At 63.8% G+C, this 26,548-nt stretch overlaps 1 protein-coding gene across 3 annotated transcripts; it reads right to left on the bottom strand.

The window, feature by feature from the left end:
• Positions 1-864: 864 nt before the first annotated feature.
• Positions 865-26,512, bottom strand: AKT1 (AKT serine/threonine kinase 1). Of its 3 annotated transcripts, none has more exons than XM_032180465.1 (14): positions 26,457-26,512; positions 23,583-23,707; positions 11,298-11,426; positions 7,983-8,094; positions 7,015-7,162; positions 6,449-6,580; positions 6,311-6,376; positions 5,406-5,474; positions 4,946-5,071; positions 4,743-4,871; positions 4,367-4,581; positions 3,864-3,951; positions 2,262-2,364; positions 865-1,935 (listed from the first exon to the last, which is right to left on the bottom strand). In XM_032180465.1, the coding sequence occupies exons 2-14, from the start codon at positions 23,626-23,628 to the stop codon at positions 1,856-1,858; spliced, it is 1,443 nt and encodes a 480-aa protein (XP_032036356.1). In that variant the 5' UTR covers positions 23,629-23,707; positions 26,457-26,512; the 3' UTR covers positions 865-1,855. The 3 variants fall into 3 exon arrangements, with proteins under 3 accessions (XP_032036356.1, XP_058285648.1, XP_032036358.1); XM_058429665.1 differs by lacking the exon at positions 26,457-26,512 and adding an exon at positions 24,112-24,679; XM_032180467.2 differs by lacking the exons at positions 11,298-11,426; positions 23,583-23,707; positions 26,457-26,512 and adding an exon at positions 10,487-10,671.
• Positions 26,513-26,548: the final 36 nt, after the last annotated feature.

Raw genomic sequence — 26,548 nt, 5'->3', positions numbered from 1 at the left:
CTGGGAACGCCTTAGAGAGGGGCCAATTGCCATCGCCAGGGGCCTGACTCTGCAACCGTCTACACCTACGGGGAGTCCATTTGAGAGATGAGGAAGCTGAGGCTCCAGGCCCCTAGCTCGTGCTGGTCACCCAACCGCCCGGAACCTGGTGGCCAACCCGCTATGTCAGTTGCTTGGCAGTGGACTCCTCTACTGGCTCAGGGAGCGGTTCCGGCAGGCGTCCACCAGGTGGCAGCACCGGCACATTCTGCAGGCTGTTCGGGCTCAGAGCTCAATGTAGTGCTCTTGGGGTAACCTGGGCCCCAGCCTATCCCCTCCCAACCCCTGCAGCCCCTCCTTCCGCTCTGTCCAGCTTCGAACAAGCCACTCTCAGGCCTCCCAGCCTTTCTTCCACCGTGGCCCAGGCCATGACCTTGGCCCCAACTCTGGGCCCTGCCCTATCTGTCCTTCCTGGTGGTCTGTGTCTCATTCACTGCCCTACCCAGGGGAACAGCAGCTGGGGCTGGAGGGCAGATGGCCACGTGGTCCAATGGTCTCCCTCATGGCTGGGGTGAGGCTGGGTGGGGTCAAGGGAAGAAGAGGTGGATCCCAACGGAGGCAGGGCCAGCCAGGGCCTCCCATCTCCCCTCAGGCCAGGCCTCTAGAGATGGGGAAGGAACACCTTCCATGGGAGGCTGCAGACTCCCACCTCAGCCCAGCACACAACCTGTCCCCAAACCTGCTGGGGTGGCGGTGCCCACCAGGAGGAGCTGGGGAGGACCAGCTCCTCTGAGGATGCTGGTTCCCTCCCAGGACTCCCCACTCCCTCCTGAAGCCCCCTCCCCCGGCCACCCACTCCTCCACCCAGCAAAGTGAGCCAAAAACTTGAAAAGCAACTTTTATTGAAGAATTTGGAGGGAAAGTTTCATATTATAATAGTAAAAATACTAAAGTTGAATGTTGTAAAAAAACGCTGTGGTGCAGCAGCAGCGGCAGCGTCTGGCCAGGAGGGTGTGGAGGGGCCCAGGGATGGCCACCCCCACAGGGAGTCAGGGAGGGCCTAGGGCGACAGTGGAAAGGTTAAGCGTCGAAAAGGTCAAGTGCTACCGTGGAGAGATCATCTGAGGGGGAGGCTCCCGGTGGGACAGTCACCAAGAACTGTGACACAGAAGGGGAAGGGGGAGGGCTTTCCTGTCACAAAGATTAAAAACCCCCAAAATGCATTTGAACAACATAATACACAGTAACAAATTTAAACCTTGCTCCTCTGTCCCACTGGGTAAACCCTGGCCCATCCCCCATCCCTGGTCCCATCCCAGGGGCCCAGCCTCCGATGACGTCCTCAGAGACACAGCTTTAGTGCTGGGGGGCTGCCGTGTGCCTGCCACCCCCAGGAGAGGGTGCCGGCCAGCATGCCATAGTGAGGTTGCATCTGGTGCCACCAGGCTGAACTGAGGCCCAGGGCCCCAGAGAGAGAGATGACAGATAGCTGGTGACAGACAGCCCAGGGCGGCTGGCTGACAGAGTGAGGGGACACATGGGCAGGACCTGCCCGGCCCCCCAACGCCACACTGCGCATAGCTGCAGAAGTCCTTAACATTTCCCTACGTGAATCGGATTGTTCTGAGGGCTGAGGCCACGTCCGGAGAACAAACTGGATGAAATAAATTAAAACCCGCAGGACAATTTTCTTCCCTACCCCGCTGCGGGGGAGGGTGCTGCCCACAGCACAAAAACGTCTTTCCATCTGGGCTCGGGATGACGGCGTGGCTTCTCTCAAATGCACCCGAGAAATAAAAACCATTAAATACGGATCATGGCACGAGGCCGCCTCTCCATCCCTCCAAGCTGTCGCCCAGCGCAGTCCACCGCCGCCTCAGGCCGTGCCGCTGGCCGAGTAGGAGAACTGGGGGAAGTGGGGCCTGCGCTCGCTGTCCACACACTCCATGCTGTCGTCTGTGGGTGTAGACAGCTCAGACCCGGGCGGCCCCCCTCCCTGCCACCTCCACCCACCCACAGCTCCAGTAGGGAGCCAGCCTCTTAAAGCGCGGCCAGCACGCTGCCATACTGCCAGGAAACTGAGGCAGGGCCCCACAGATTGACACAGGGACCTGGGCCCTCAGAGCACTGCCTCCCACCCTGATCATTGGCACTCTCCAAAAGGAACCTTTTTAAATATTTAGATTTTAAAACATCTGAAGCCAAAAAAGCTGAACACTGCAGGCCTCTCTGAGTGTGGAGAGAAAAGGGAGTGGGCGGGGGCAGGCACAGTGGCCCCTCACCTTGGTCAGGTGGTGTGATGGTGATCATCTGGGCCGTGAACTCCTCATCAAAATACCTGGTGTCGGTCTCCGATGTGACCTGGGGCTTGAAGGGTGGGCTGAGCTGCAGAGGTGGGCAGACGGGACAGTCATGAGCTTCCCTCCCCACTCCCAGCACACCCTCAAGTGTGCTCAAGACCCTCAAAGCACCTGGATCTCCAAGGGGTCTCCAGGCAGGACTGATGTCAGACAGCAACAAGCCACCAGCCCCCCACAGAGGCAGTTCTGGGAAGGAGGGACATGAGGGGTGCAGGAGCATGGAGACAACCCTCATCAGCTGAGACGCAAAGCTGCCCTCACAGCAGCCCCAGCAGGCGACAGGAGGTAGTGCAGCCCAGCTCTGAGAGACCCTCCCTGCTACCAGGAGGTGATGACTTGATGACTTTATTTTTCCTTTTTCTTTCTTGTTTTCTTATTTTTCTTATTGGTCTTCTTGTAAATTGGGAAAGAGGGAGACTGTGGAACAAGGTGCATGGGATGAGCCCACCCTGCCTCCATGGCTCAGGGACTACAGGACCACAGCCTGCTGGCATCTGGCTGCAGACAGGACTCTCAATGACCCAGGATCAAGGGTGACTGTAAGGTGATGTGCACACGTGAGGAGCTGCCAGAGAGCCCCTCAGGTCCCACAGTCAAGGACCCCCTCAAGCACTGCCCCACCCCAGAGTCTAGCCTGGGCACCAGCACTGTCCACTGTCAATTAGCAAGGTCTCTGGTCAAGGCTGGGCAGAGGTTGAGCGCTGCCCAGGCCCCCCATACCCTTGGAGGGCAGGGCAGGGCTGGAGGGTGGCAGGCCTCAAGGCAGGAACTGGGACCAGGGCCAGGGCACCCTGTGTTAATGGGAGGACAGGTGCCCAGCTGTGTCCCAGGGCTGCCCAGCCCGACCAGCTGCACATGGCCTAGGACAGGCATTCAGGGGAGGGGCAGGCTGGGAACGGGGCAGAAGCACACCTGGTGACAGGGCACCCAGCACCTCAGAGTGCAGGCTTCCGAACCCAGCTGGCAGACCCCATCAGCCGGGGTGATGGCCAGGGCTCCTAGGGTCCCTGAAAGATGAGCACCCAGGATGGCGACTCATGCAGAAAGAGCTGCCTCCCTCCAGGGCAGACTCCCCCATGTGACAGAAAAGTAGGTGCTGTCCCCTGTCCCTGCACAGCCAGAAAGTAGGGCTGGGCTCTCCTTGTGGCAGAAGGGACTGAGGTCAAACAGGAGGAACTTGTAGAGACCAAGGGGCGGCACCCCTGGTCCACCACCCGCCAGCCTTCACTGCACAGCATCAGGGAAGGGACCCCCAAGGCTGGCACTCAGAGTGTGACACACCTCCGAGGGGAGGAGGAAATAAGGAGGACCAGGCCAGTTTCCTGGTGGAACCCAGCAGTGCCAGAGCCTCTGAGCACTAGGCGCTGAGGTTGGTGCAGCAAGGCCCTCCTTGTACCAGGACTGCAGCAGGCTCCCAAGGTGAGGGCAAGTGTGTGGGAAATCCGGCGAGCGTGCCACGTGCATGCGTGAGTGTGGATATGTGGGGAGCATGCGTGCACATGGATATGCGGGGAGCAGCCGCACCTTCTTCTCGTACACGTGCTGCCACACGATGCCGGCAAAGAAGCGATGCTGCATGATCTCCTTGGCGTCCTCGGAGCCCCCACCAAGCCTGCAGGCAGGAAACAAGGCCGCAGTGTCGGTACCGCCACCTGCCCAGGCCCTGGGCTCAGGCCCCTTCCTCCTGTGATGTGGGCCTGCCAGGCTGGGGCCAGGGAGGGGAGCCGGTGGTGCAGCATCCCTGAGCAGCTGTGGGTAGCAAAGCACCCCAGAGCTCACGGCAGGGCAGGGGCTTCCTGAGTGGGTGTGTGGGGGCTGCAGGGTTGGGGACAGAGGCCCAACTGACCCCGGCCTGCCCGCCACTCTGCCTGGGCCTGAAGCTTTGGGGATCAGCCCCGGCCAAGTACATCAAGCTCTGGCTATCAGTGTAGTCTGGGAGGTGCCAGGACCACCTGACGCAGGGGCAGGTGCAGCCTGGGGATGAGGGGATGGAGGTGGAGCCTGTAGCCGGGGTGGGCGGCCCTCACCTCTGCTTGGGGTCCTTCTTGAGCAGCCCCGAGAGCAAGGACTTGGCCTCAGGACCAAGTGTGCGCGGGAAGCGGATCTCCTCCATGAGGATGAGCTCGAAAAGCTTCTCATGGTCCTGGTTGTAGAAGGGCAGGCGGCCGCACATCATCTCGTACATGACCACGCCCAGCCCCCACCAGTCCACTGCACGGCCGTAGTCATTGTCCTCCAGCACCTGCACGGGTGGCAGATGGGCAGGACTCGGCATCAAGGGGTGTCCGGGACACTGCCGGGGGAGGTGTCGTGACGTGCTTGGGGCACAGAGAGGACACAGCATTGCGTGTGCTCGGGACGCGGGGATGCAGCAACGCGTATGCACGCAGGTGGGGCGCACACCTCGGGGGCCAGGTACTCGGGTGTGCCGCAAAAGGTCTTCATGGTGGCCCCGTCCTTGATCCCCTCCTTGCACAGCCCGAAGTCTGTGATCTTAATGTGCCCATCCTTGTCCAGCATGAGGTTCTCCAGCTAGGGAAAAGGTGGCCTCAGGTCAGTGCCGCCAGGCCCCCAGGGCCCTGCCCCCAGCCTGCCCGCCAGCGCACCTTGAGGTCCCGGTACACCACGTTCTTCTCCGAGTGCAGGTAGTCCAGGGCTGACACGATCTCAGCGCCATAGAAGCGGGCCCGGTCCTCGGAGAACACACGCTCCCGGGACAGGTGGAAGAACAGCTGCGGGAGGCGCGACCTGAGGCACAGCCGTGGCTGGGGCCTCTGCCCCCACGGCCTGCAGGGCTGGGGTTTCTCAGACAGGGTCTCAGGGCATTGGGCACAGGGAAGGGACCAGCCCCAGAGGGCACGGGGGCCTGGAAAGTCTCAGAAGCCCTAACTCAGCAAGAACAAGTCACCCCACAGCAGGCAGCTGCCTGGGCAGGCATCACACCACCCACCCAGCAGGGAGCACCGTCTGGTGCCATGGAGAGTAGCCGAGGCTTCGGGAAGGACCAGCCCCACCATGGACGGCCCACAGGCCGCGAAGTCCATCCCCCGCAGCCCCAGCCCCTACCTCGCCCCCGTTGGCGTACTCCATGACGAAGCAGAGGCGGTCGTGGGTCTGGAAAGAGTACTTCAGGGCCTGCAAGGAAGCGGAGCTGGAACTGCGCCCCACAGGCAGGACGGCAGCCCCACGCCACGCTGCTCAACACCACGCTGCCCGATACCACGCTGCTTGATACCACATCACCTGATACCACACTGCCCGTAGCCCCACGCCACACTGCCCCACGCCACGCTGGCTCATGCCGCGCCACCATCAGGCTGGGCCCCGGCAGCCCCTGAGGCGCCAAGGAGTGTTTCAAAGGTGAGCAAGGCGGCCTGGGCTCAGGCCCTCCAGGGCGAGTTGGGACCTCAGCAGGGGACAGTGCTCCCAGCACCGGGGCACTGGCAAGGGGAGGACACACCCTCCCAAGTGAGACCCACCTTCCCGCCTTCCACCACCGGCGACTGCTCTTAAAGCAAAGGCCCCATCTGCAGGAGAATCGTCCCCAAACACAGTGACCTGGAACTATCCAAGTGGCTGGAGCCTGGCCCCCTTTACAGTAAATACCTCCTGGGCCGAGTCCCCAGAACAGGCTCCACAGGACAGAGCCCAGGCCTCAACGGAAGCCTGGCAGGCAGGGCTGCAGGGCATGGGGAGCTGGGGCCTCCTGGAGCCTCGGCAGAGTGCAAGGAAGACCAGGGCCACCTGCCCCACCCACCTGCCCACATACGGGAGTGAGGAGCACAGCCCCCAGCCCACATTGGGCACCTCCACAGCCTGACCCTCCAAGGCAGGCCTGTCTCACCAGCGGCGGAGTGCGCGGTGTATAAAGCCCTCACGTGCCCAAGAAGACAGGACATCATCCCCTAGAGACAGCCCCAGGAGTCGCTACCTGGCCCCAGCCCTTCAGCCCCATCTGGGCTCCCACTCACCGTGAGGAAGGGGTGCCTGGAGTTCTGCAGGACGCGGTTCTCGGTGAGTGTGTGGGCCACTTCGTCCTGTAAGGCAGGGCTGGGTGAGCTGCCGCGCCGCACCCTCGCCTCCACCCTGCCCCGCCGCCCCGGCCCCACCTTGGCCACGATGACCTCCTTCTTGAGGATCTTCATGGCGTAGTAGCGGCCTGTGGCCTTCTCCTTCACCAGGATCACCTTCCCGAAGGTGCCCTTGCCCAGCAGTTTCAGGTACTCAAACTCGTTCATGGTCTGAGGGCAGGCACCAGGGTCAGCATGCGGCGCTGCCACAGTGCCCAGCTGGTCGGCATGCGCGGGGTGACATGGGGGCCCCAGAGTCTTGGAGGCAGAGCCAGGAGAGGCGCCCGCTTCACACTTGGTGGCCTACTGGGCTCAGTGGGGAGTCCGGGCTTACAGGGAACACACGGCTGCAGTCCCAGTTCAGAGCATGGGGTTCAGGGAAGGGTGGGGTAACATTGCCCAAGCCTGGCAGGGCTCAGCACCCCCAGTTTTCCTCTGACATAGGGAAGAGGAGCCACCTGGGAGGCAGCTGCGCCCCACACGGAAAACCGGCCTAGGTGGAGATGCCGTGGAGTGCTGAGTGTCTCCTGGGCCGAGCTGGGACCCCATGACCCACCCAGCCCTCCGCAGCCCCAGGCACAGGCAGAAGTGGGGACAGGCCTCACCACACGGTGCTTGGGCTTGGCCAGGGACACCTCCATCTCTTCAGCCCCTGAGTTGTCGCTGGGTGAGCCCGACCGGAAGTCCATCTCCTCCTCCTCCTGCTTCTTGAGGCCGTCGGCCACCGTCTGGATGGCAGTTGTCCACTCCTCCCTGCAGGAGGTCAGGTGAGGCTGCAGCCCTGCACCAGATCAGGAGCTCCACCCCACGGCTGTCACCCACCCGCCAGCCTCACAAGCATGGCCCCACAGCTGTCGGGGTCCCCAGAGACAGCCCTGAGGAGGCCACTACTTGACCTGGGCTGGCCACACACACTCAGGGTCAGGAAGCCCTCCTGGACGTGGGGGACACCCACGCTTAGCCCCCCAGCAGGGCTCTGTCCCCACAACCAGACTCCAACCCCCAGCAGGACTCAGGCTCACAGCAGGACCCCGCCCCCCCAGCAGGACTGGCCCTCTCCACCGGGTTTTTCTTTTTTTGAGAAGGAGTCTTGCTCTATGGCCCAGGCTGGAGTGCAGTGGTAAAATCTCGGCTCCTGCAGCCTCCGCCTCACGGGTTCAAGCGATTCTTGTGCCTCAGCCTCCCAAGTAGCTGGGATTACAGGTGTGCACCACCACACCCAGCTAAGTTTTATATTTTTAGTAGAGACGGGGGTTTCACCATGTTGGCCAGGCTAGTCTCAAACTCCTGGTCTCAAGTGATCCGCGCACCTCGGCCTCCCAAAGTGCCGAGATTATAGAAGTGAGCCACTGCACCTGGTCTCTAGCCAGTTTTTATCTCCAGCCTCAGTTTCCCCACCCAAACCCCACAGGCAGGACTGAGCCAGTTTCCAAACCGGGCTCTGAGGAGGGCCTGGGAGCACTGGGGAGTGACGATGGCTACAGGCAGAGGTGCCAGCACTCCGCCATCCCTGTGTCCCTCCTAAGCGCTGGGGCTGCCCAAGCGCCTGGCCTGGCCACCACAGCCCACGTACCGCTCCTCGGGAGTCTCCACGTGGAAGGTGCGTTCGATGACGGTGGTCCACTGCAGGCAGCGGATGATGAAGGTGTTGGGCCGGGGCCGCTCCGTCTTCATCAGCTGGCACTCTGCGGGCAGGCAGAGCCTCTGTCTGCGTGCATCCCCCTGCCCCTCCCAGGGCCCTCGCCACAGCCGCCCCCGACACCAGCCAGCTTCCCTTGCATACCACCCACCAGGTCCTGGGAAGCCCCTTCTCTTCCTCTCTCCAAGCCTCAGTTTCTTGCCTCACAGAGTGGGGCTAGGACCCCCGTTCCAGCTCAGACATACTACTCTAGGTTGAGGCAGCCCCACAGGGCATCTGGCCCGGGGTCAGGTCAAACCCCCACCATCGTCTACTCCTACAGTCCTTCCTTCAGTCTCTGAGCCCCACCGTGTGCCAGGCCTCAGAGAGTGAGGGGTGTGGAGATCCCACAGAGGGGCTGGCATGAGGAGGGCACCCCAGAAAGCAGCTTGTCCCACCTAGTGTAGAAATGTCCTGCTATTTTCCCAACCTCACCCTGAGTACCTGGGAAATACAGCCACCTGGGGCACACCCACACCTGGGGCACACCCACACCTGGGGCACAGCCACACCTGGGGCACAGCCACACCTGGGGCACAGCCATACCTGGGGCACACCCACACCTGGGGCACAGCCACACCTGGGGCGCACACACACCTGGGGCGCACGCACACCTGGGACACAGCCACACCTGGTGCACAGCCACACCTGGAGTACACAGGCACCTAGAACACAGCCACACCTGGAGCACACGCACACCTGGGGCAGACGCACACATGGGGCACAGTCACACTGGAATACACAGACACCTAGAACACCGCCACATCTGGGGCACACAAACACCTGGGGCACAGCCACACCTGGGCACACGCACACCTGGGGAACACATACCTGGGGCACAGCCACACCTACAGCACGTTCACCCTGAGGGCTGTGGGAACGTGCGGGGCCCTGAGAGGTGTGAGTGGAGTGTGTAGCTGCTGGGGCTCCTTGGCAGGCTCTGGCCCAGCCTGTGCAAAGCAGGAGGCTGAGGGGCCAGTGGGGGGCCTCTGACATTCCAGCATGGAGGCCCTGGCAACCACAAGGGGGCCTGGCCAGGCAGCAAGGGAGCTGTCTTCCAGGCCTGGGGGCCAGGAGGGGGCTCGGGACCAGCCTGGTGGGGAGGGTGGCCTGTGTCAACACAGGCCAGAGAAGTGGAAACCGGTGTGAAGCCCCGGCACACCCACCTCCCACTCGCTCCTGGATGGTCCGATCTGCCCCAATATGCAATCCCCAGGGCCAGGGTCTCGAGCCCACTGCCCCGGAACCCTTCCCCGGAGAAAAGCTCCTGGACAGAGGCCCAGCACAGCCCCTGGCCCCTGCCCAGCTCTGCTCCTTGGCCAGGCGCTCCAGGCCACCCACCTATGGCCTAATCTGAAGGCTCCAGCCTTGCCGGCTGCTCAGGCAACACCTCCAGCTGGTACCCACCCGTGTGCCTCTCCAGAGCTCCCCACCTCCTTCCTTCCCGATGCCTCGGCCTGGCGAGCACACCCACAGCACCCGCCCCCAGCAAGGCCCTGTCCCAGGTGGGTACCCAGCCTCTCTAGGATCCCTGAAGCCCCCAGCCCCAACCGAGGAGACACTGGGGAGGGCGTGGGACAATTCACGTCGAGTCTCCTGTGTGGTTACGAGGCTGTCAGGGGACAGCGCTGTCTGCCTTCTTGCTCTCCCCTCCCCCCTGGGGTGCCCCACTCTATCAGGCTGCCGTGCTGCTGCTGGCCTGAGGCTGGAAGAGCCAGGGAAGGAGACCTCGGCTTACGGGAGCCAGGTCCTGGTAAACCCCAGCCCAACCCCAGCCCCTCAGCCTAGGGCTTTGCAGGGCAAGGCCTCTGCCCCTCCCAACTAGAAGCTTCAGGGCAGGGTTTGCTGGCCACAGGCCACCTAGCAGCCAGGGTGCCAGACTGACCCCACCTCCCCTTAAACCTGCAGGCACCAAGGCTGGGAGTCCTTCCCTGTCCAGCCTGGGGATGGATTCCCTGCATTTAACCTCTTCCCAGACTCTGGACCAGAACCTGGGGGTCCATCGAGGTCAAGGGAGTCGGAGGACCCCAGGCCTCAAAGAAAGGAGGGCAGAGGTACTTGGAGGGGAGGGGCTGATGCAGCACGTGGGGATGGAACCTAGGGCCAGCCCTTGGTGGGCACCTCACTCTGCACCACAGACCTGCCTGAGACAGATCCCGGAGGCCTGCAGTTACCCAGCCCTGCCACATACAGATGGCCCACAACTGGGCCCTAATTAGCCACTCAGTCACACCTGCATGCCCAACCCGTGTCTCTGGCTGCCACATGCAGAGCTGGGCTCCAGGACAGGGACACAGAAAATGGGGACCATGCTGGGAGGCCGTGTCCCCAGCCTCCCACCTAGCAGGGCGCCTAGGTCTCCGTGCCAGGGTTCCCGTCTGACATGGGTAGGGCCGCACCTGCCCCTGCTACAGGTAGGGAATAAAGCCACAGCAGGGCAGAGCAGGGAGTGTCACATGTCTCTCATCTCTGTGGGATGCTCCGGCCAAGGTCCCCCGCTGGCCTTTCTGCACCTGCTCCTCCATGGGCAAGGAGGCAGCCTCGCAGAGGGGAAACAAAGGCTCCGCCACGGGGAGCAGCGCCAGCTCTTCCTCGAGTGATGGAGGCTGCGGAGCTAGAGACCCCCATGGACTCTTGCCCCCTCACCCAAGGGGCTTTCCAGGGAGAGGCCCCGATGGGTTCTCTCTACCCCCCTTGGAGGAGGGGCCCCGGGTCAGCTGTCCACCCTGAGACTGGGCTCTGCTGCCACTTGTCTGGACCCTCCAGCTTCCAGAGCATGGGCACCAGGGAACTGCTCCAGGGTCAGCCAGCCTTGGAACTCGGCCCAGAGACCCCCACCTAGCCAGCCTCAGGACTCGGCTCGGAGACCCCTGCCCAGCCAGCCTCGGCCTCAGGACTCGGCCCAGAGACCCCTGCCCAGCCAGCCTCAGCCTTAGGACTCAGCCTGGAGACTCCCACCCAGCCAGCCTCAGCTTTGGGACTCAGCCCAGAGACCCCTGCCCAGCCAGCCTCAGCTTTGGGACTCAGCCCAGAGACCCCTGCCCAGCCAGCCTTGGGACTCGGCCCAGAGACCCCCGCCCAGCCAGTGCTTGTTGCTTGCCAGCCCAGGACACGAAGGCTCCACGGGACCCCCATCGTGGGGCCTGGTGGGCAAAGAGGGCTCCAGCCAAACCCCAAATCTGCCTCCCGAGAGGCCAAGGGGACACTTACGTGCCACAGAGAAGTTGTTGAGGGGGGCCTCACGTTGGTCCACATCCTGCGGCCGCTCCTTGTAGCCAATGAAGGTGCCATCATTCTTGAGGAGGAAGTAGCGTGGCCGCCAGGTCTTGATGTACTCCCCTACAGACAAGCGGGTGGTGAGAGCCACGCACACTCTACCCGTCAGACCCTCGCCAGGCAGCCAGGCAGCACCTGGGTGTGCCAGGACAGATGTGCCTGGGACGCCCGAGTCCCGGGGGACAGGTGCGGTGTGGGAGCTGTTTCTCAGGGCCAGCGACAGAAACGGCCCTGGGTCAATGGGAAGGCCGACTCGCCCCACCACAGCGCCCTCTCAGAAGAGCCACCCCGAGCTGTGTCTGAAAACGGGCTGGGCCAGCTGGACGCAGGGGACGGAGTACCATCAACAGGAGGCTGGGAAGAAGTCTGGGCCAGTCTGCACGGCCTTCCTGGAGCAGGCAGCACCAAACCAGCCAGTCCCCAGCAGGCACCAGCAGCAGCTCGGGCTCCAGCTATGGCCACAGGGGCTGCAGGGCTGAGCGTGTTCCCCAATCAACCAGGGTTGGCCAGGTGGCGACAGCAGGTGACAGTGGCATGTGTGGGCTGCCCAGCATGGCCGGCCCCCCACCCCCGCCGCCACCCGTCAAGAGGATGGAGCATGGCGTCCGCAGTTAGAGGTCAGCACCACTCAGACTGAGGGCCGGGCTCTCGGGACAGGACTGCCCACTGCCGTGGGACCGCACTCCGTCTAGGGGCCTGGGGCACCGTCCTGGGGACTGCCAGTGAAGCCAGACATGGAGGTGGCCCAGCCAGCTGGGCAGGGGCCCCAGGGCACAGAGGGTGTCAAGTCCCCAGGCTGAGACCCACACTCAGGCCCTGCCACGTCCCAGCCAGGGGTCATTCAGGTACACGGGGACGTTTCCCCTCAAGTTTCGCAGCATCAGCCGTGCGCAGGCGTTCACACTTCAGAATCAGAGCAGCTGTCCTCGGTGATAGCCCAGCAAGTACCATTTTTCATATTGACACTCGGAAAAAAATGTTCCACTTACATTTTGCCAAGCAAGGAGTTTGAACAACAGGGAACTTACTAATTAGGCAACTGCTTCATCTGAGGGGCCACTGGGCAGGGGCTGGGGTCCCTGAGCTCTGGGGCCTGGGTTTTCCTGCCACACTGAGCCCCAGACAGGGACACCTGGAGGGATGTGGGGGACAAACAACTGTCCCATCACCAGACCACCCGCCACCCAGTCCTGCTGGGCCTTCTTGGTGAGCCTAGACGCGTCCAGCCCTCCCTGGTGCACAGGGAAGTCCCAGCAGAGCAGCAGCCCCAGGGGAGCTCAGCGGACATGGGTCATGGGCATCCCAGCAGGCATTCTACTTCCCAAGGAGCCATGGGCAAGTTCTTTAACAGGTGAGCCACCAAGGCTCGACAAATGGCCACCCCCGGCCAGGTGACCTCTCCCTCCTACCCCAGCCCCAGCTGCCCGATGCCCTTCCCACCAGCACCACGGGGCGTGGTCTCCACAAGACCAGCCCTCTCTCTGCCCAAGCCAGGGCTGCTAGTGGAGGGTGAGGACACCCCAGCCAGCAGGGCCTGAGTGTGGGGAGAGGCTGTTGTCAGGTCTGGGGTGGACCAGGAAGGGGACAGCCACAGCCCACTCATAGCTGCCTGACACCTCTGGAGGATGGCCGACACCCAGTTGCAGGGAGGACGATCCAGGGCCCAGAATCTGCCCCTGTGCCCAAGAGCACTCATCAGGGGACCCCACCCACTCCGCAAGCCCTCCATGCCCCTGCCAGTGGGCTGCCGGGCAGGCGTGGTCCTGCCACCCTTGGGCGCCGGCTCCTGTCCCTGACCTGGGATCTCACACGCACACCCCCGAGTGTGCACACACACACACACATACGTGCCACGCAGCTCCACCCCACCTCCTAGGTCCCTTCCCCCAGCCACAGGGCCCCTGCAGGTGCAGGGGGCAGGCAGGTGCTCTCAGTGAGAGTAGAGCAGGCTCAGGGGGCTGCATGCAGCCCACCCCACCCGTGCCCCATCCCGGGCCACCCCGCCGCTCGCGCCCACCCGCCTGCGTGCCAGTCTGGAGCTGTCGGCCCCTGATGGAGTGCCTCCCATCCTGCCAGCTGCCACTCCCCGGGACGCTAACTGAGCGGGAAGACTGATGAGCGCCCAGGCCCGGCACCCCTGAAACCCATCTTGATCCACCAACTGCTGCCAGCCCCCACCGTGCCCAGCATGGCCCCGTGCTGCCCCCGAGCACAAAGCTCCCGTGCCCAGCCCCAGCCTTGCCCCTGACCCTGCTGCCAGTCTACTCCTGCCCAGCCCTAGGTTCTGGGAGCTGCATCTGGGGGGTTCTGGGAGCTGGATCTGGGGGTGCAGGAGGGGCAGGCCCAGGGGCGGCGCTTACCAGGCGTGGGGGGGTGAGAGAGGACAGGTGCCCAGCCCCGAGCACTCCTGGGGAGTCCTGGGGTGGGCAGAGGCCCAAATGGGCCCTGGGCTTTCAGTGCCTTCCCCTCGCCTGGCCCCACAGACCCAGGGAACAGATGGGGATCAGGGCCTGGCCCAGGAGACAGGTGTGAGTGAAGGGGCCTCACTTGGCCTTTGTCTTCGGCAGCCTAGCCCAGCACACAGACCCCTCCAGGGGAGGAGCAGGATCCCCAGGGACCCGGGGTAGGGGGTCCAGAGACACACCGTTCTCTCTCTTCATCTCTCGCTAGAGGGTCAGCTAGAGCATCACTTGGGGGGTGCCAGCTGCAGCCAGGGCCGTGGCTTGCATCTTAGCGAGTTCAGCCCAGACAGGATGTTGGGTGGCGGCCGCCCCGACAGCAGATGCCACAGGGCCCCACTATTCCCTGATCCAGGACTGGGGTGACACAGGACGGGGCAGGTGGAGGAGACAGCCACCCGGGGCCCAGCATCACTGTCCTCATGGCCACGGGATGCCCGCAGGCCGGCACCTGCCTACTCCGGGTCCCTCAGGAGGGTGGGAGCACAGACACATCAGCCAGGGCTGCCCCCCCAGACCCCTCACACAAAGAGACCAACCCACATGGAGTCTTCTCCTTCGCTATCCTGAGGGTCCCCAGGGGAATGGGAACCTGTCATCCAGGACTTTCTTGCGTTCCCCACCCTGCTGTGGTCCTCAGATGCCCCCCACTCGAGGCAGGAGTAGTCCACTTGGAGGGTGGCCTCTCAGTCCCTGACACCCCAGGAAAAGTGCCCTGCACTGCTGGGGGGAACTGGCAGTAGGGATCTCGTCCTCCACACCAACCATGGGAAGCACCCGCCAGAGAGGGCCTTCCACCTCCCCACCATTGGCCAGCTGGTGTCCCCCCCACCCCACCCCACCCACCTGCCTGCACAGCTGAGGGCACCAAACACAGAGTGGGCACAGACCCCCAGGTTGCCATGCCAGGCCCTCACTCCAGACGGGTACAGGCAGGCAACAAATGGGGAGCCCAGGACACGCCCCACCCCACACACAGCCAGAGTCATCTCCTGCCAGCAGCCACTCCCAAGGACAGTGGAGACCGCCCGGCATTCAGTCCGTAACTCTCACACCCCCGTGCTTGGCTCGAGAACCCCCAAGTCCTCAACCACTGCACATGCTTCAGACCTGGGACCTGGAGCAGGCAGGGTCCGGTTGCAACCCCGGCCTGGGCCTCAGGGTCTGGCAGCAAAGAGGGCTCAGTGCCCCTTCAGAAAGGTCAGCAAGTCCGGATGGGGGACCCCACACCACTGCCAGACGACCTGAGTGGGGGACCGAGTGGAGGACGGCACTGGGGACTGGTCCCCCCCCCACTGCCCCATGGCGGGTTCCCTCGGCAGCGGGGAGGCAGCAGCTCCAGTCCCACCCTCCTGCTGGTCCCCTGAGCAGTGGGAGGCAGCAGCTCCGGTCCCATCCTTCAGGGTTCTCTCAAGGCCAGCCCTGGGCCTGGTGGGAGCCACCCTGACCCTTAATCCTGTGGCACTGCACCTATCCAAGACCAGGTCCTGTGGAGCCACAAGGGAAGGGGCTCCTGTGCCTGAGGAAACCCATAACCCTCCCCACCAGACAGCCCATCCATGGCCCAGGGCTCCACTCATGGGAGGTGGCTGCCCTCGGTGGGGGGTAGGCAGTTGGCCAGACTCCTGTGCCCTGCCCGGGGGACAGTGGAAACCAGGCTCCCTCGACTCCTCCTACACCTCCTGGACCCCACACACCCCCAGCCCTGGTCCCTTTGGCATCCCGACGTCCCGGGTGGCCCTCCGGCAGGAGTGACCTTCCATCCCCAACCCTGCTCATCCCCAGGAAGGGGCTGGAGCACCCCCAAGGAAAGAGGATTCCGTCCCAGAAGTCCTCCTGGACCAAATACCGGGATTCTGAGAGGAAGCTGCTCCTGCCTGGTCTCCCCCAACCCACACCACCACCACGGGGACCATACGGACAGTCACAGGCAGCCCACCCTCTCCACGCCTCGCACACATGTGTCCCAGGCCACACTGTGGGTCAGGCCCCCCAAAGCAGCACCCACTTAGACATGGGGGCCAGGACCCACGTGCCATGGGCAGGACTGGGTGGGCCCTTGAGGGCCAGCTGGTGGGCTCTCCACGTCCCAGGACTGACGACCTCCTGAGCCACCAGGTGTGTCAGCCCCTCTAGGCCACCACGTCCTCAGCTCTGTGAACATTCTCTCAAAGTCCCCAGTTCTCAGGAAACTGCTGGATAAACACTTCGCAGAGACGGTGGTGGCAGCGGCTGGCAGGGTGCCAGGCGGCACCGAGCTGCTTCTCCACAGTGAAGTGAGCCCAGCAGGCCCTGGGAGCAGGCGCCAGCTGATAGCGGCCACCGTGGTCCCCACTGCCGACACATCCATCGCCCCGACAGCTGCCGGGGGCCCATTTACCTTCTCCAGCACATTGAGCAGACGGCTCCGCTGACGGCAGCCCATGAGGGGCCCGCAACCCACCCTCCCCGCCTGCCAGGCCTCTGCCCGGGCCTGGGAGCACACACCCCTTTACCAGCAGCCCTCGAACCCTGTAAACAACGAGGCTGGGGTGGGGGCAGGGGAGGGGCCACACAACGGAGACCAGCTGACCCTGCTCAGCTGGAGCCCCCAAGTCTGTGGGTGAAACACATCCACTGCTCCTCCCAGCACAAGCCCTTCTGAGGGGGCACAAGCGGCCGGTCTGCACAAGGAGAGGTGTCTGTTCCCGCCAGGCAGAGGGCTGGCGCTCCACCTGCCTGGGCCTCTCCCAGCCCAGGACCCATTCTGCTCTCCCAGAAAGCCCACCTGGCAGGCAGGGCGGGCAGGGCTCATCATGCCCATCGGCTCCCTGGGGAAAGTGAGACTTAGGGGAGGTGACCCTCAGAGGCAGATCATGACCAGAGACCTCGGGTCCTGCCGCCAAGGCAGGGGTTGTAACTTGACACAAATTGCAAATTCTTCACCTCCTTCTGCTCCACCATTGAGCAGGCCTCAGCCCGACACACACACACCGGGAGGAATATGGGTGCGGGCAGGGGGCACCACCATGACCCCGTCCACCTCGCTGAGGCACAGCTGGAGGCACTGGGGCCCCTCTTCCTGCCACTCCAGGGCAGCACCTGGGTCTCAGCTTTCCATTCTCCTGGGGCTCTGCTGGGTGGGGTACTGGGCCTCCCTGGTGCTGCCCCTGACAGACCACCTGAGCCTAGATGTCCTCCCCAACAGGCACTGCCCGTCACCCACCCCTCGGGCCGGCAAAGGCACCCCACCTGCCACACACGCATCCATCACAGAGCCCAGCAGGAGCACATCCCAAGACCCTGTGGATCTGGCCCTGTCCCTGTCCCTGTCCCCCACCTCATTTTTGGTCTGCCCCAAGCAAGCCCCACCCATGTCACGGCCCACCCTGCCTACTCAGGACCCCTGCAGATGAGGCTGCAGCCCCTCCCTGGCACCTCCTACTCTGCCCCCGCCCACTCTCCCCATAACTTGCAGTAGGCTTTGCCAGGTGCCCTCCACCCAGTGGGTTCCCAGGGCCCTCACCCTCGATCCCTGCGTGGGAGGAGGCTGGGCATGGGGACGGCACACAGTGCCTGCTGCGAGGGAGGGCTGGCCACAGTGTCCCATGCCTAGACACTGCCCTTGGGAAAGGAAGTGGGCACGGGCACAGGCTCCTTCCGGGGCTCGGCCGGGGGCACGCAGCCATGCCCACGGCCCCTCCCTCCTCCCGTCTCTCTTGGGCAGGGCCCCTGGTGATTGAAGGGCTCCAGTGCTGGCCTCTCAATCCCTGACACCCCAGGAAAAGTGCCCTGCATGGCTGGGGGGAACTGGAACCAGGCAGTAGGGACCTCGTCCTCCACACCGACCATGGGAAGCACCCGCCAGAGAGGGGCCTTCCACCTCCCCACCGTCGGCCTGCTCTTGTTTCTGCCCCAACTTGGAGCTACGTGCTCCTCCTGATCCCCTGGCCTGCGGGGATACTGTGGTCCTGACCCCCCCATGGCCTCACCCCACACCCCACCAAGCTTGTGCAGCTCAGCATCCCCGCGCCCTACACCTGGCTGCTGTGCCCCTGGCCCCAGTCTGTGGGGAAGCCAGCCAGTCCCTGGCCAGCCGAAGGGCCTCTCTGCATTCTCCAGGCCCAGGGAGCAGCCACCTCCCCGCCAGGCCTGCCCAGGGGGTGTCTCCACCCCTGAGCTGGACAACCAGCTGAAGGCCTGGGCAGGTGGGCCCGCCAGGTTACAGGATATGAGTGGGGTCTGCGGTCACCGGGCCCGCCTGGGGGGGGGTGTGAGCCCAAACACAGCACCCCAAGGATCCCACCCCAAAGCCCCCAACATTGGCAGTAGAGTCACCAATGAACTCCCAACCCCCTCAATTCCAGTGTTTCTGAAATCCAAACCTGTCATTCCTTAAGGTTCAAGGAAAACGCACCTAAAGGGCGGCATGGCAGGGAAGGGAACTCCCGCGGGGATGAGGAAGCGAGGGGCCTGGGGTTCGCCCAACAGCCCCATCCTGGCCTGGAGCCCCAGGGCCCTCTGCCAACCTGCCCGGAGCCCCTGGGGGAACATTCTCCTGAGGCCATGGGCACAGTGGTCCAAGCAGACAGAAGCAGCAGGCATCTGCCCACCCAGGGTGGCCTGGGGAGCAGGCCCAGAGCCACAGCCGCCAGTCTCAGCTATGGGAGGGCCCGAGGGTGGGGTGCTGGCCCCAAGCCGGGCCGGGTGTGCCCAGGCAGAGGGGATGCCAACAGGGGCCCCGCCAGTTCCCTCCACTCAGCCTCCTGCAGGACTTCTAGGAACCCGGCCCGATGCAACCCAGCCAGGCTGCTCCGAGAGTGGAAGGTGTGCAGGGGTCTCAGCCCCAGTGCGGGAACTATTCCACCCACATTCTGTCCACTCTCCTGGGCCTCAGTTTCCCTTCCTGGAGTCCAGCCCCCCACAGGACATCCCTGCCCAGAGAGGGCCCGTGACCAAGAAACAGACAGGAAGAAGAGCTGTCCACTCAGGAGCCACCAGGCGTGGGGCTGAGGTCCAGGGCTGGGGCCAGCAGTGACCCCTCACCCCCACTCAAGGCCACCTCGGCTTCCTCTTTTGTTGTTTTTGAAGTGAGAATTCAACCAGCTCCCAAAACAGGAACCTCCCCAATGCTGGCGGCCTCCACCACAGCCGTGCCATGACCTCCACCAGACTGTGCCTCCTGCCCCTCTCCCGGGTAGGCCCAGGGCTGTTGGGACCCCCACTCTCTGCCCAGCCCTCCCACCAGCAGCCAGCACACTTGCCTCCCAATCTCTGTCCCTGGCCTGCCCACGGGGGCCGTTCCAGACCCTCAGTGCTCCCCCAGGGGAGGCGGGGCTTGGCACTAACCAGCCCAGGGCCCGCGGGACTCACACTGAAGCCACCCAGACGCAGTCTGGGGTTGACCCTCACCTGACAGCCTGGGAAACTGAGGCCCAGGAGGCACAGGCAGCCCTGGCCTGGAGCCCAAAGGTTCCCACAGGCTGAGGGGAGAGTCTGCCGGCTCCCTCCCTCAGGGTCCTGCTGGGCCCCTCATCCTGGCGGGTAATGAGCAGCCTCCATTTGCACAAAACAATGAGCCCTGCGGGGCGCTCCTCAGCAGCTGCTCTCTGGAGTGGGCTTGGAGCCCCCACAGACCTTCTCAAGGGTGTTTACTCAGCAAAGCCAAGGCCTCCTCCAGGATGAAGGGGAGTGGGCTGTACCCTCTGAGGTCCCCCACCTCACGCAGGGACCCCAGGACCAGCTGGATGGCTGAGCAGCAGCTGGGGATGCAGTGAGGGTCTGTGTCACTCACCCACGCGAAGTAACACACTGGGGTAGAACCACTCTCTCCCTGCCTCGGTGCCCCCGCAGGGACAGCCAGTGCCAGGACCTCAAGGCGGGGAGAGGGGGTGGGAAGGAGGCCCAGCCTGGGCACCTGCTTGGGGTCAGAGACCAGCCTCCATACTCCCCACCGGGACTCCTGGGGCTAACTCAGCAGGAGTGGTGAGGGGGCTGCCCTGAGGCCTGGACTGGGGCGGGGGGTCTATGCCAGGCATGGGCCTGCGGTGGGGCATGGCAAGGACTCAGATGTCCGGAGACTGGACCCTCCATGAGCTGCATGGACACATGGTCCCATGTCACCCAGGGCCGGCCAGGCACCCAGATCCGTGGCTTGGACACGCTGCCCACGCACACTCAGGAGCATCTGCCGCGTAGACCCATGCGCCACAGGCAGCTTCCCTCAATCCCCGCCCACTCGGGCTTGGCCTGCTGGGTCACAGCCTGCTGAAGGCAGCCAGGCCTGCGGCTCTTCCCCGGTCCCTCTCAGACAGCGACCAGCCTGAGGGAGTCCAGGTGGTGCCCCTGCGGCCAGCACCCACTCCTGGCCTAGGCCCAGCCATTTCTCGAGAGCCCAGAGCACCTCATCCTGGGTCCCAGCATCCCGGCCACCCAGCTCGGCCCTCTCCTGACTCACTTGGTCCAGCCAAGTGGACGGGGGGGACACTCAAGAAGACAGCCACGAGTGGATAAGGACAGGCCCCAGGCCGGGGCTGCACCAGGGCAGCTCTCCACGGGGCTAGGCTGCAGCCAGGCTGGTGCACGGCCCCAGGAGCACTGGGGTAGCGGGCAAGGTGAGCAAGCTATTGGGGGAAAGTACCTCAAAAGAGCTGCATGGCCTCTGGCCAAAGCCTGGCACGGAGCTCTCAAAGGAAGGAAAACTGCAGGCTGGAGGCCGAGTTCAGCCAGACCTGCACCCTGGCCCAGGGTTGTTTTCAAAATTGTCAACCTTCAAAAATCAGGAGACTTCACACAACAGAACAAATCTTTAAAAATGCAAACGTCTGAGCAACACTGAGCCCACCAAGGCCACCGATGGCCACAGCTGAGCTGTGGCTGCTTATCCAGTGAGACAGCCGAAACAGTAGGGGACATCTGGCCCCCTGTCCCTATAGGCCCCACCAGCCTCTTCACTAGCTCCTACCCTTAACAGCCTAAGCTCACCCTCCAGGAACCCTCTCCCTGTTAGATGTGGAGTCCCAGAGACCTTGCCTGGGTCCAGCCACTGGTCCACACAGGCCTGCAGCCGGAACTCCTGTGTCCCCATGCCCAGTCCCTTCTGTCCCTGAAGCTCCTCTGACTCAGAGCACACATATCAGAACAACAGAAAGCAGCCTGGGCCACTTCCCAGAGATGACGCTCACCTCCCAAGGAGCAGGAGCCTGGGCCTGGGTCTGCAGACACTGCCACCCCACCCCTCACACACAGGGCATACCCATCCCCTCTCATCTCAATGACCACATCACCCCAGAAGGCACCATCATGCCATGTGTGGCCAGCCCAAGTAGCCGTGGTGGGATTGTCACCTGGGGGTTCAGCTGAGAACCAAAGTGCCCCAGGCCATGGCCGTGGGGAGTTCTGGCAAAGGGGACAGGTGCGGGCCAGCCTCCAGGACAGCACCCTCACCTGCAGGAGGAAGGAAGGGCGGGGAGTGGCACAGGGCGTCTGCAAGGGGCTGCGGCCGGTCCTGGAGGACAGTCACTGCGTCCCTCCCTCCCCACTCCCAGCCAGGCCTGAGCACTGTGAAGCAGGGGTGGGGTCAGCCCAGCACAGCCCTGCTAGGGACAGGAAGGCAGCTGGTACTTCCAACCAGTGTTGCAGGTGGGGCTGGCCCTGCCAGCAGGGTGGCAGAGCACATCTGCAACACACAGGGGACCCCGGGGACGGGAGTGCGGAAATGCGGCAGGCCCTGGAGGACAGGCTTTCCTCTGCAAGCAGGGGCCGGCCATGCGGGTGGACGCCCACCTGCTCTCGGCAACAAGAGGGACTATGTCTGCCAAGGGCATATGTCATATCCATGCCACCTCCCGTCCTCAGCGCCCACTACACTGGGGATGGAGGAGGAATTGCCGGGGGTAGAGGTACAGGACCCTCTCTCCTGGCCTGAGGCTAGGGGCCAGGCGACAGAGCCCGGAGGCTGCTGAGGCTGGCTGGACCCCAACTCAGGGCCCCCCACAAGCCATTCTCCACTCCACCAGCTCTCTCTCCCACCACCGCTCCCTGGTGTAGATGGGGAAACTGAGGCCCAACGAGCTCAATGAACTTGCCCTTGGAAAGGAACATGGTGATGGAGTGGCTAACCAGGGTTCAAACTCAGCTCTCTGCACGCCCCACTGGGCCAGATGTCCTGTCCCTGCCAGGCCCCTCCTGAAGGCACGACAGCAGCAGCAACCTGAAAATCACCCTGGCCTCGGGGGAGCACTCCTGCCTGGGCCCAGCTGGCTGATGGGTGCCCCAGTAACTGGGGCCTGGGCCCCTGGGCGGTCAAGGACCTGGCATCTCCTGGGTCAGCCCTAAATCCAACAGTCTATCAACAAACAAACATTTGCCAAGGATAAAGCAGCAGCAGCCCCAGGCAGCAGACTGTGTGTGACACAGAGAGGAACAGGGCCAGGGTCAGGGCGGGGGGTCCCTGACACCAAAGAAGGCTGCGAGGTGAGGTGACAGAGCACCTCCAGGCACAGGTGGCAGGACTCCTGGGGAACAAGCAGGGGACAGCACACGGGGAGGGGCTGGAAAAGGCAGGATGGGGCAGGAGGCCTTCGGAGGAAGCTGGGCCAGAAGCTCCCCAAGGACCACAGGCCTCTGCAGCCTCCTTGTCTTCATCTCGAGGCCCCGCGTGCCATCACTGGTAGCTGCCCACTCGAACGCTCCAAACACACAGCCAGCCACACCCCTGATCCGCCAGCATCTCATCTCGGTCACTCCTGCACCCCACCCCCAGGCTCCTGCGGTCCCTCAGGCCTGCTCTTCTGTGAGCTCCTATACATCCCACAATGCCCCATCTTGTGACACCCACTTTTGCCACACCTCCCTGTCTGCTCCAGCTGTGTTTGGGGTCTTCCCACTACCAGATGTGAAACCCATCTGCTAGAGGGTGTACGTAAAGCGGAGGTGCTGCTGGCATGAGATCACTAGAACTTAGGAGGGAACAAGTCTGGAAAAAGAAGTCAGGAGAGGGCGGACCGATTCCACCTGGGGCAGAAGAGAGTGACTGGGCCAGAGGACCTGGACCTGAACAGGAAGCCCACCCCAGCGGGACAGAGGAGCAAAACAGCCACGCAGCTTCCACCGCACCCCCCTGAGCAATGGAGGGTGGGTGAGGCAGACGGGCCTGCGCAGGGTTGGAAGGGATGGGGCTATGTCCCCAGCTCCCATCCCACCCAGCTGCTGGCCAGGCCCCTCGGGCAGCACCCCCTCCATAGGCTGCAGGGCCAAATGAGTGAGGAGGGGGACACAGGGGCTGGGGACCTCGGCTCAGCCAGCTCTGCAGCTCCAAGGCAAACATGCCCTGTGCCCAGGCGGTATGGATTCCCCCCACCCCCAAAGCTCAGGCCTGAAGCAGGCACCAGGCCAAGCCAAGCAGCCCTGCCCTGCCCTCAGGAGCCCTTGGGCAGTGCCCTGGGCTGCCAGCGTGCCAGACACTGGAACAGCCCAGTGTCCTCGCCGCCTTCCAGGAAAGCCAGGAGAGAGGCTGGCAGCAGCTCCCCCGCCTGCCAGGGCCCACGCCAGGAAGCCACTCAGATGGCCGGCCCTGCTCGGGGCCTCATCCTCCCGGCCTCCCTGAGGCCGTGCCCTCCACGCCATGGGAAGACATGGGGCCCCGGACACTCACCCTAGGCCAGCCCAGGAGCCCCAGGGAGGGCAGCCTCTCCCACCCAGCAGGGCACCGGCACTCACAGACCCTGGGGCTAGCCCCGTCCCTCCCTCCCCAGGCCCAGCCCCGGCAGCGGGTACTAACCTCGTTTGTGCAGCCAGCCCTCCTTCACAATAGCCACGTCGCTCATGGTGCCCGAGGCTCCGGCGACCCTCACGCTCTCCTCTCAGGCTGGCGCTCCCCGAGCCCAGCTGGCCTGGCCACAGCCTCTGGGAGAAGCAAAGGAAGCTGAGTGTGAGGCCATGCCCGGCTAACGGCAGCTCCTCACCCCGGGTGAGCCAGAGACCCACTGCACATGCCCGGGGGCTCCACCCACACCTGCCTTCCCAGGTGGGCTGCCATCCCTCTAGGCTCTCTGACCCCCATCTGCCGGCCTGCCTTACCTCTCCCCAAAACACTCACGGCTGCCAAGTGTAAAATCCATGTAATTGAACACAGTTCCCTGGACCTGGGCCTCTCCCCATTCTAGGCTTAGAGCCCCCAGCCCCTGCCACCACCACGCCCAACAGCCCGGCCCTGAGAGCTGCTGCCTTGCTCACCGCCCCATTCCCACCTCCCCCAGCCTTTGGACAAATCACCCCCATCCCCAAAAGGCCTTCCCAGCCTCCCTAACCTGATGCACCAGCTGACAGGTTGCCTCCTCCAGGCAGCCCATTTGACTTCTTTGACCCAGGCTGGCTCGTCCCCTAAGCCCCTGGTGACAGATGGCCCCATTTGCTCTCCCTGTCCATGGTGTTCCTACCCGTGGATCCTGGGACAGGGCACAGGGCTCCTCCCTGCTCCCCAGACTAGGAAAGCAAAGAAATTCAAACATGAAGACAGGACCAGGATGCAGGCCACTGGCGCAAACGGGAGTCCAGAGCCCTCCAGGACAAGCCCAAAAACCTCCTGGGAGAAACCCCAGGCCCCTCCTAAACCACAGCGCCCCTGCCGGTCTGAATCTGGTTCATTCATTTGGCCAACATGTACCGGGCGTCTCAGGTTTTGCCAGGCCCAGTGCTGGGTGTTGGAGACAAAGAGAGGTTCAGACGAGTCCGTCAGTGAGGAGCACCCAGTCCAGGGTGGTTACAGACCCGTAATTACAGCAGTCGGGAGGCAGCAAGTAAGTGGGGGAGCACTGGACAGGCCCCCGCCCTGCAGTGGCCCACCAGCCAACCCTCACCTGAGCACACTTTATCCATTGATCCTGCATGGCTCCCTCATTTCCCCTCTAATGGATGAACTCCTAGGCATCCCTCAAAATCCAGTTCCCACATCACCAACTCCAGTCATCCCGAGAAAGAGCACTTGGCACGCTCTTCCTGCGAGCAGTCCTCGGCTATCCTTCCAGATGGGCCTTCCTGAGGGGAGGAGGGTCCTCTCTGGTACCTCCAGGCCAGGCAGAGACCCCTGGCGACCTCTGTGGAGTGGATGCCAACATGTGTCTTTCCACAGCCAGCCTAGATGCTCTCCCGCCAGGCCACCTTTCTGGCCTCCTGAGGCAAGGGCTGGACACCCACAGAGGGTTGCTTTGCACTGACTGTCTTAAGCTACATTTAGAATGGCAGGAAGGCCCATTGCCTTGTGTCTAATGCCAGGACAGGGAATACCACACCTTGCCCAAAGAGGGAAATGCCCCAAGTACTCAGCAGGATGGAAAGCAGGCCAGACTCGAGGAAGGCACCGCAGGGCAGGGCTCCGAGCCGCGCACGCCTCAGGCACAGGGGGCTCTGACGACACTGAGTGGGCGTGGCCTGGAGGCAGAGGGCTGGACTCAAAGACCTCTGGACGTCCCCCCACCCCCACACGGGCCTGAGCCCCTCCAAGGCCTGCTGCTGACAGAGTCAGACAGCTGTCCAGAGCCATGTGTAAAAATACATCTGTGCACACACGGGGTGGTGTACGTCTGCACAGAAACGTATACACCAGGCCAGCACAGGGCTGCCTGTGGGGGCGGAGGGACCCCAACTTCCCACAGCCTCTGTACCTGCCGCCTGCCTTTACCATAAGCACATATTCTTGCTACTATTATTATTTAAGTCACAACTTAAAAAAAAAGAATACTCTGGGTTTCAAAAGGGCTCCTCCATCTGCCTCCAGAACCCTGGTGTATGAGAAGTCTACACAGCTCCGGGGAGAGGGAACCGGACCCCACCAATGCACGCCGCCCTTTGCTTGGATGAGGGACGCAAAGCAGTCAAGAAGTGGCCACCTGGAGCAAGGCCGAGAGACCCAGGAGTGAATGTGGGGCGGCCTCTGGCTACAGAGCAGGGGCCCGAGCCCATCCGCTCACCACAGCAGCACTCAGAGGCCGTCCGGACAGGACCAAGCTCGCTAGCGCCCCAGGATACTCAATCTAAGGGGCAAGCCCCAGCTGCCCTCCAAGCCTTGGCCTCTGGGATGGGCGGGCAGGACCTCCAGGGCCCACCCAAGACAGGAAGCAGTTCCGGGGCCCAGGAGGGTCACAGTCCTTTGTGGCTAGCCTGGGTACCCCGCCACCACGTACAACTTTTTGTCCGTGGGAAATGAAGTCTCCTTCCGGGGCCCTCCCACAAACTTGAAGGCCGGCCGCGGCGAGTCTTTCTCCAACCCCGGGGCACCTCCGCCGGCTGCCTCGCTGGCCCAGCGCCCGGGGAGCCCCACGGCCCGCAGGGGTACCCCGAGCCCCAGCTCCAGGCCCGGCAGCCTCCCTTCTTCCGGGCCCCGGCCTCGCCCGGCGGAGCGGCCTCCCCAAGGTCATGGGCGAGGCTGGGGCCGGCAGCCTGCACCCCCGGCGCCCGGCGTGGGGCCGCCCTCCCTTGGCCCGGCCCGCGCGCCCCGCGCCCTCCCCGCCCAGGCCCGCTCGGCCACTTCCTGCTCCCGCTCCTCCATTCTGGCGGCGCCGCGGCTCGCGCACCGGCCCGACCGGCCGCGAACAAAGCGGCCCGGCCCGCGAGGAGGAAATCCAGGCCCGGGCGGCCACGGCGGGCGGGGACTCACCGGGCCGCCGCGTCCGGGCGCGAGCGCGGGCCTAGCCGGGCCGCGGCCTCCGGCGCGGAAGTGGCCGAGCGGGCCTGGGCGGGGAGGGCGCG

The sequence above is a fragment of the Hylobates moloch genome, unplaced genomic scaffold (assembly GCF_009828535.3).
Source record: "Hylobates moloch isolate HMO894 unplaced genomic scaffold, HMol_V3 SCAFFOLD_16, whole genome shotgun sequence".
Taxonomy (NCBI): Eukaryota; Metazoa; Chordata; class Mammalia; order Primates; family Hylobatidae; genus Hylobates; species Hylobates moloch.
This window is presented reverse-complemented; position numbering and strand designations above follow the sequence as displayed.

Excerpts from the sequence above, each read along its gene's own strand:
- AKT1 (XM_032180465.1), bottom strand. The coding sequence starts at position 23,628 with ATGAGCGACGTGGCTATTGTGAAGGAGGGCTGGCTGCACAAACGAG. Across the intron at positions 6,377-6,448 it reads AGGAGGTCATCGTGGCCAAG|GACGAAGTGGCCCACACACT; the intron begins GTGGGGCCGGGG and ends CCTGCCTTACAG. Across the intron at positions 5,475-6,310 it reads CCAGGCACCCCTTCCTCACG|GCCCTGAAGTACTCTTTCCA; the intron begins GTGAGTGGGAGC and ends GCTTCCTTGCAG.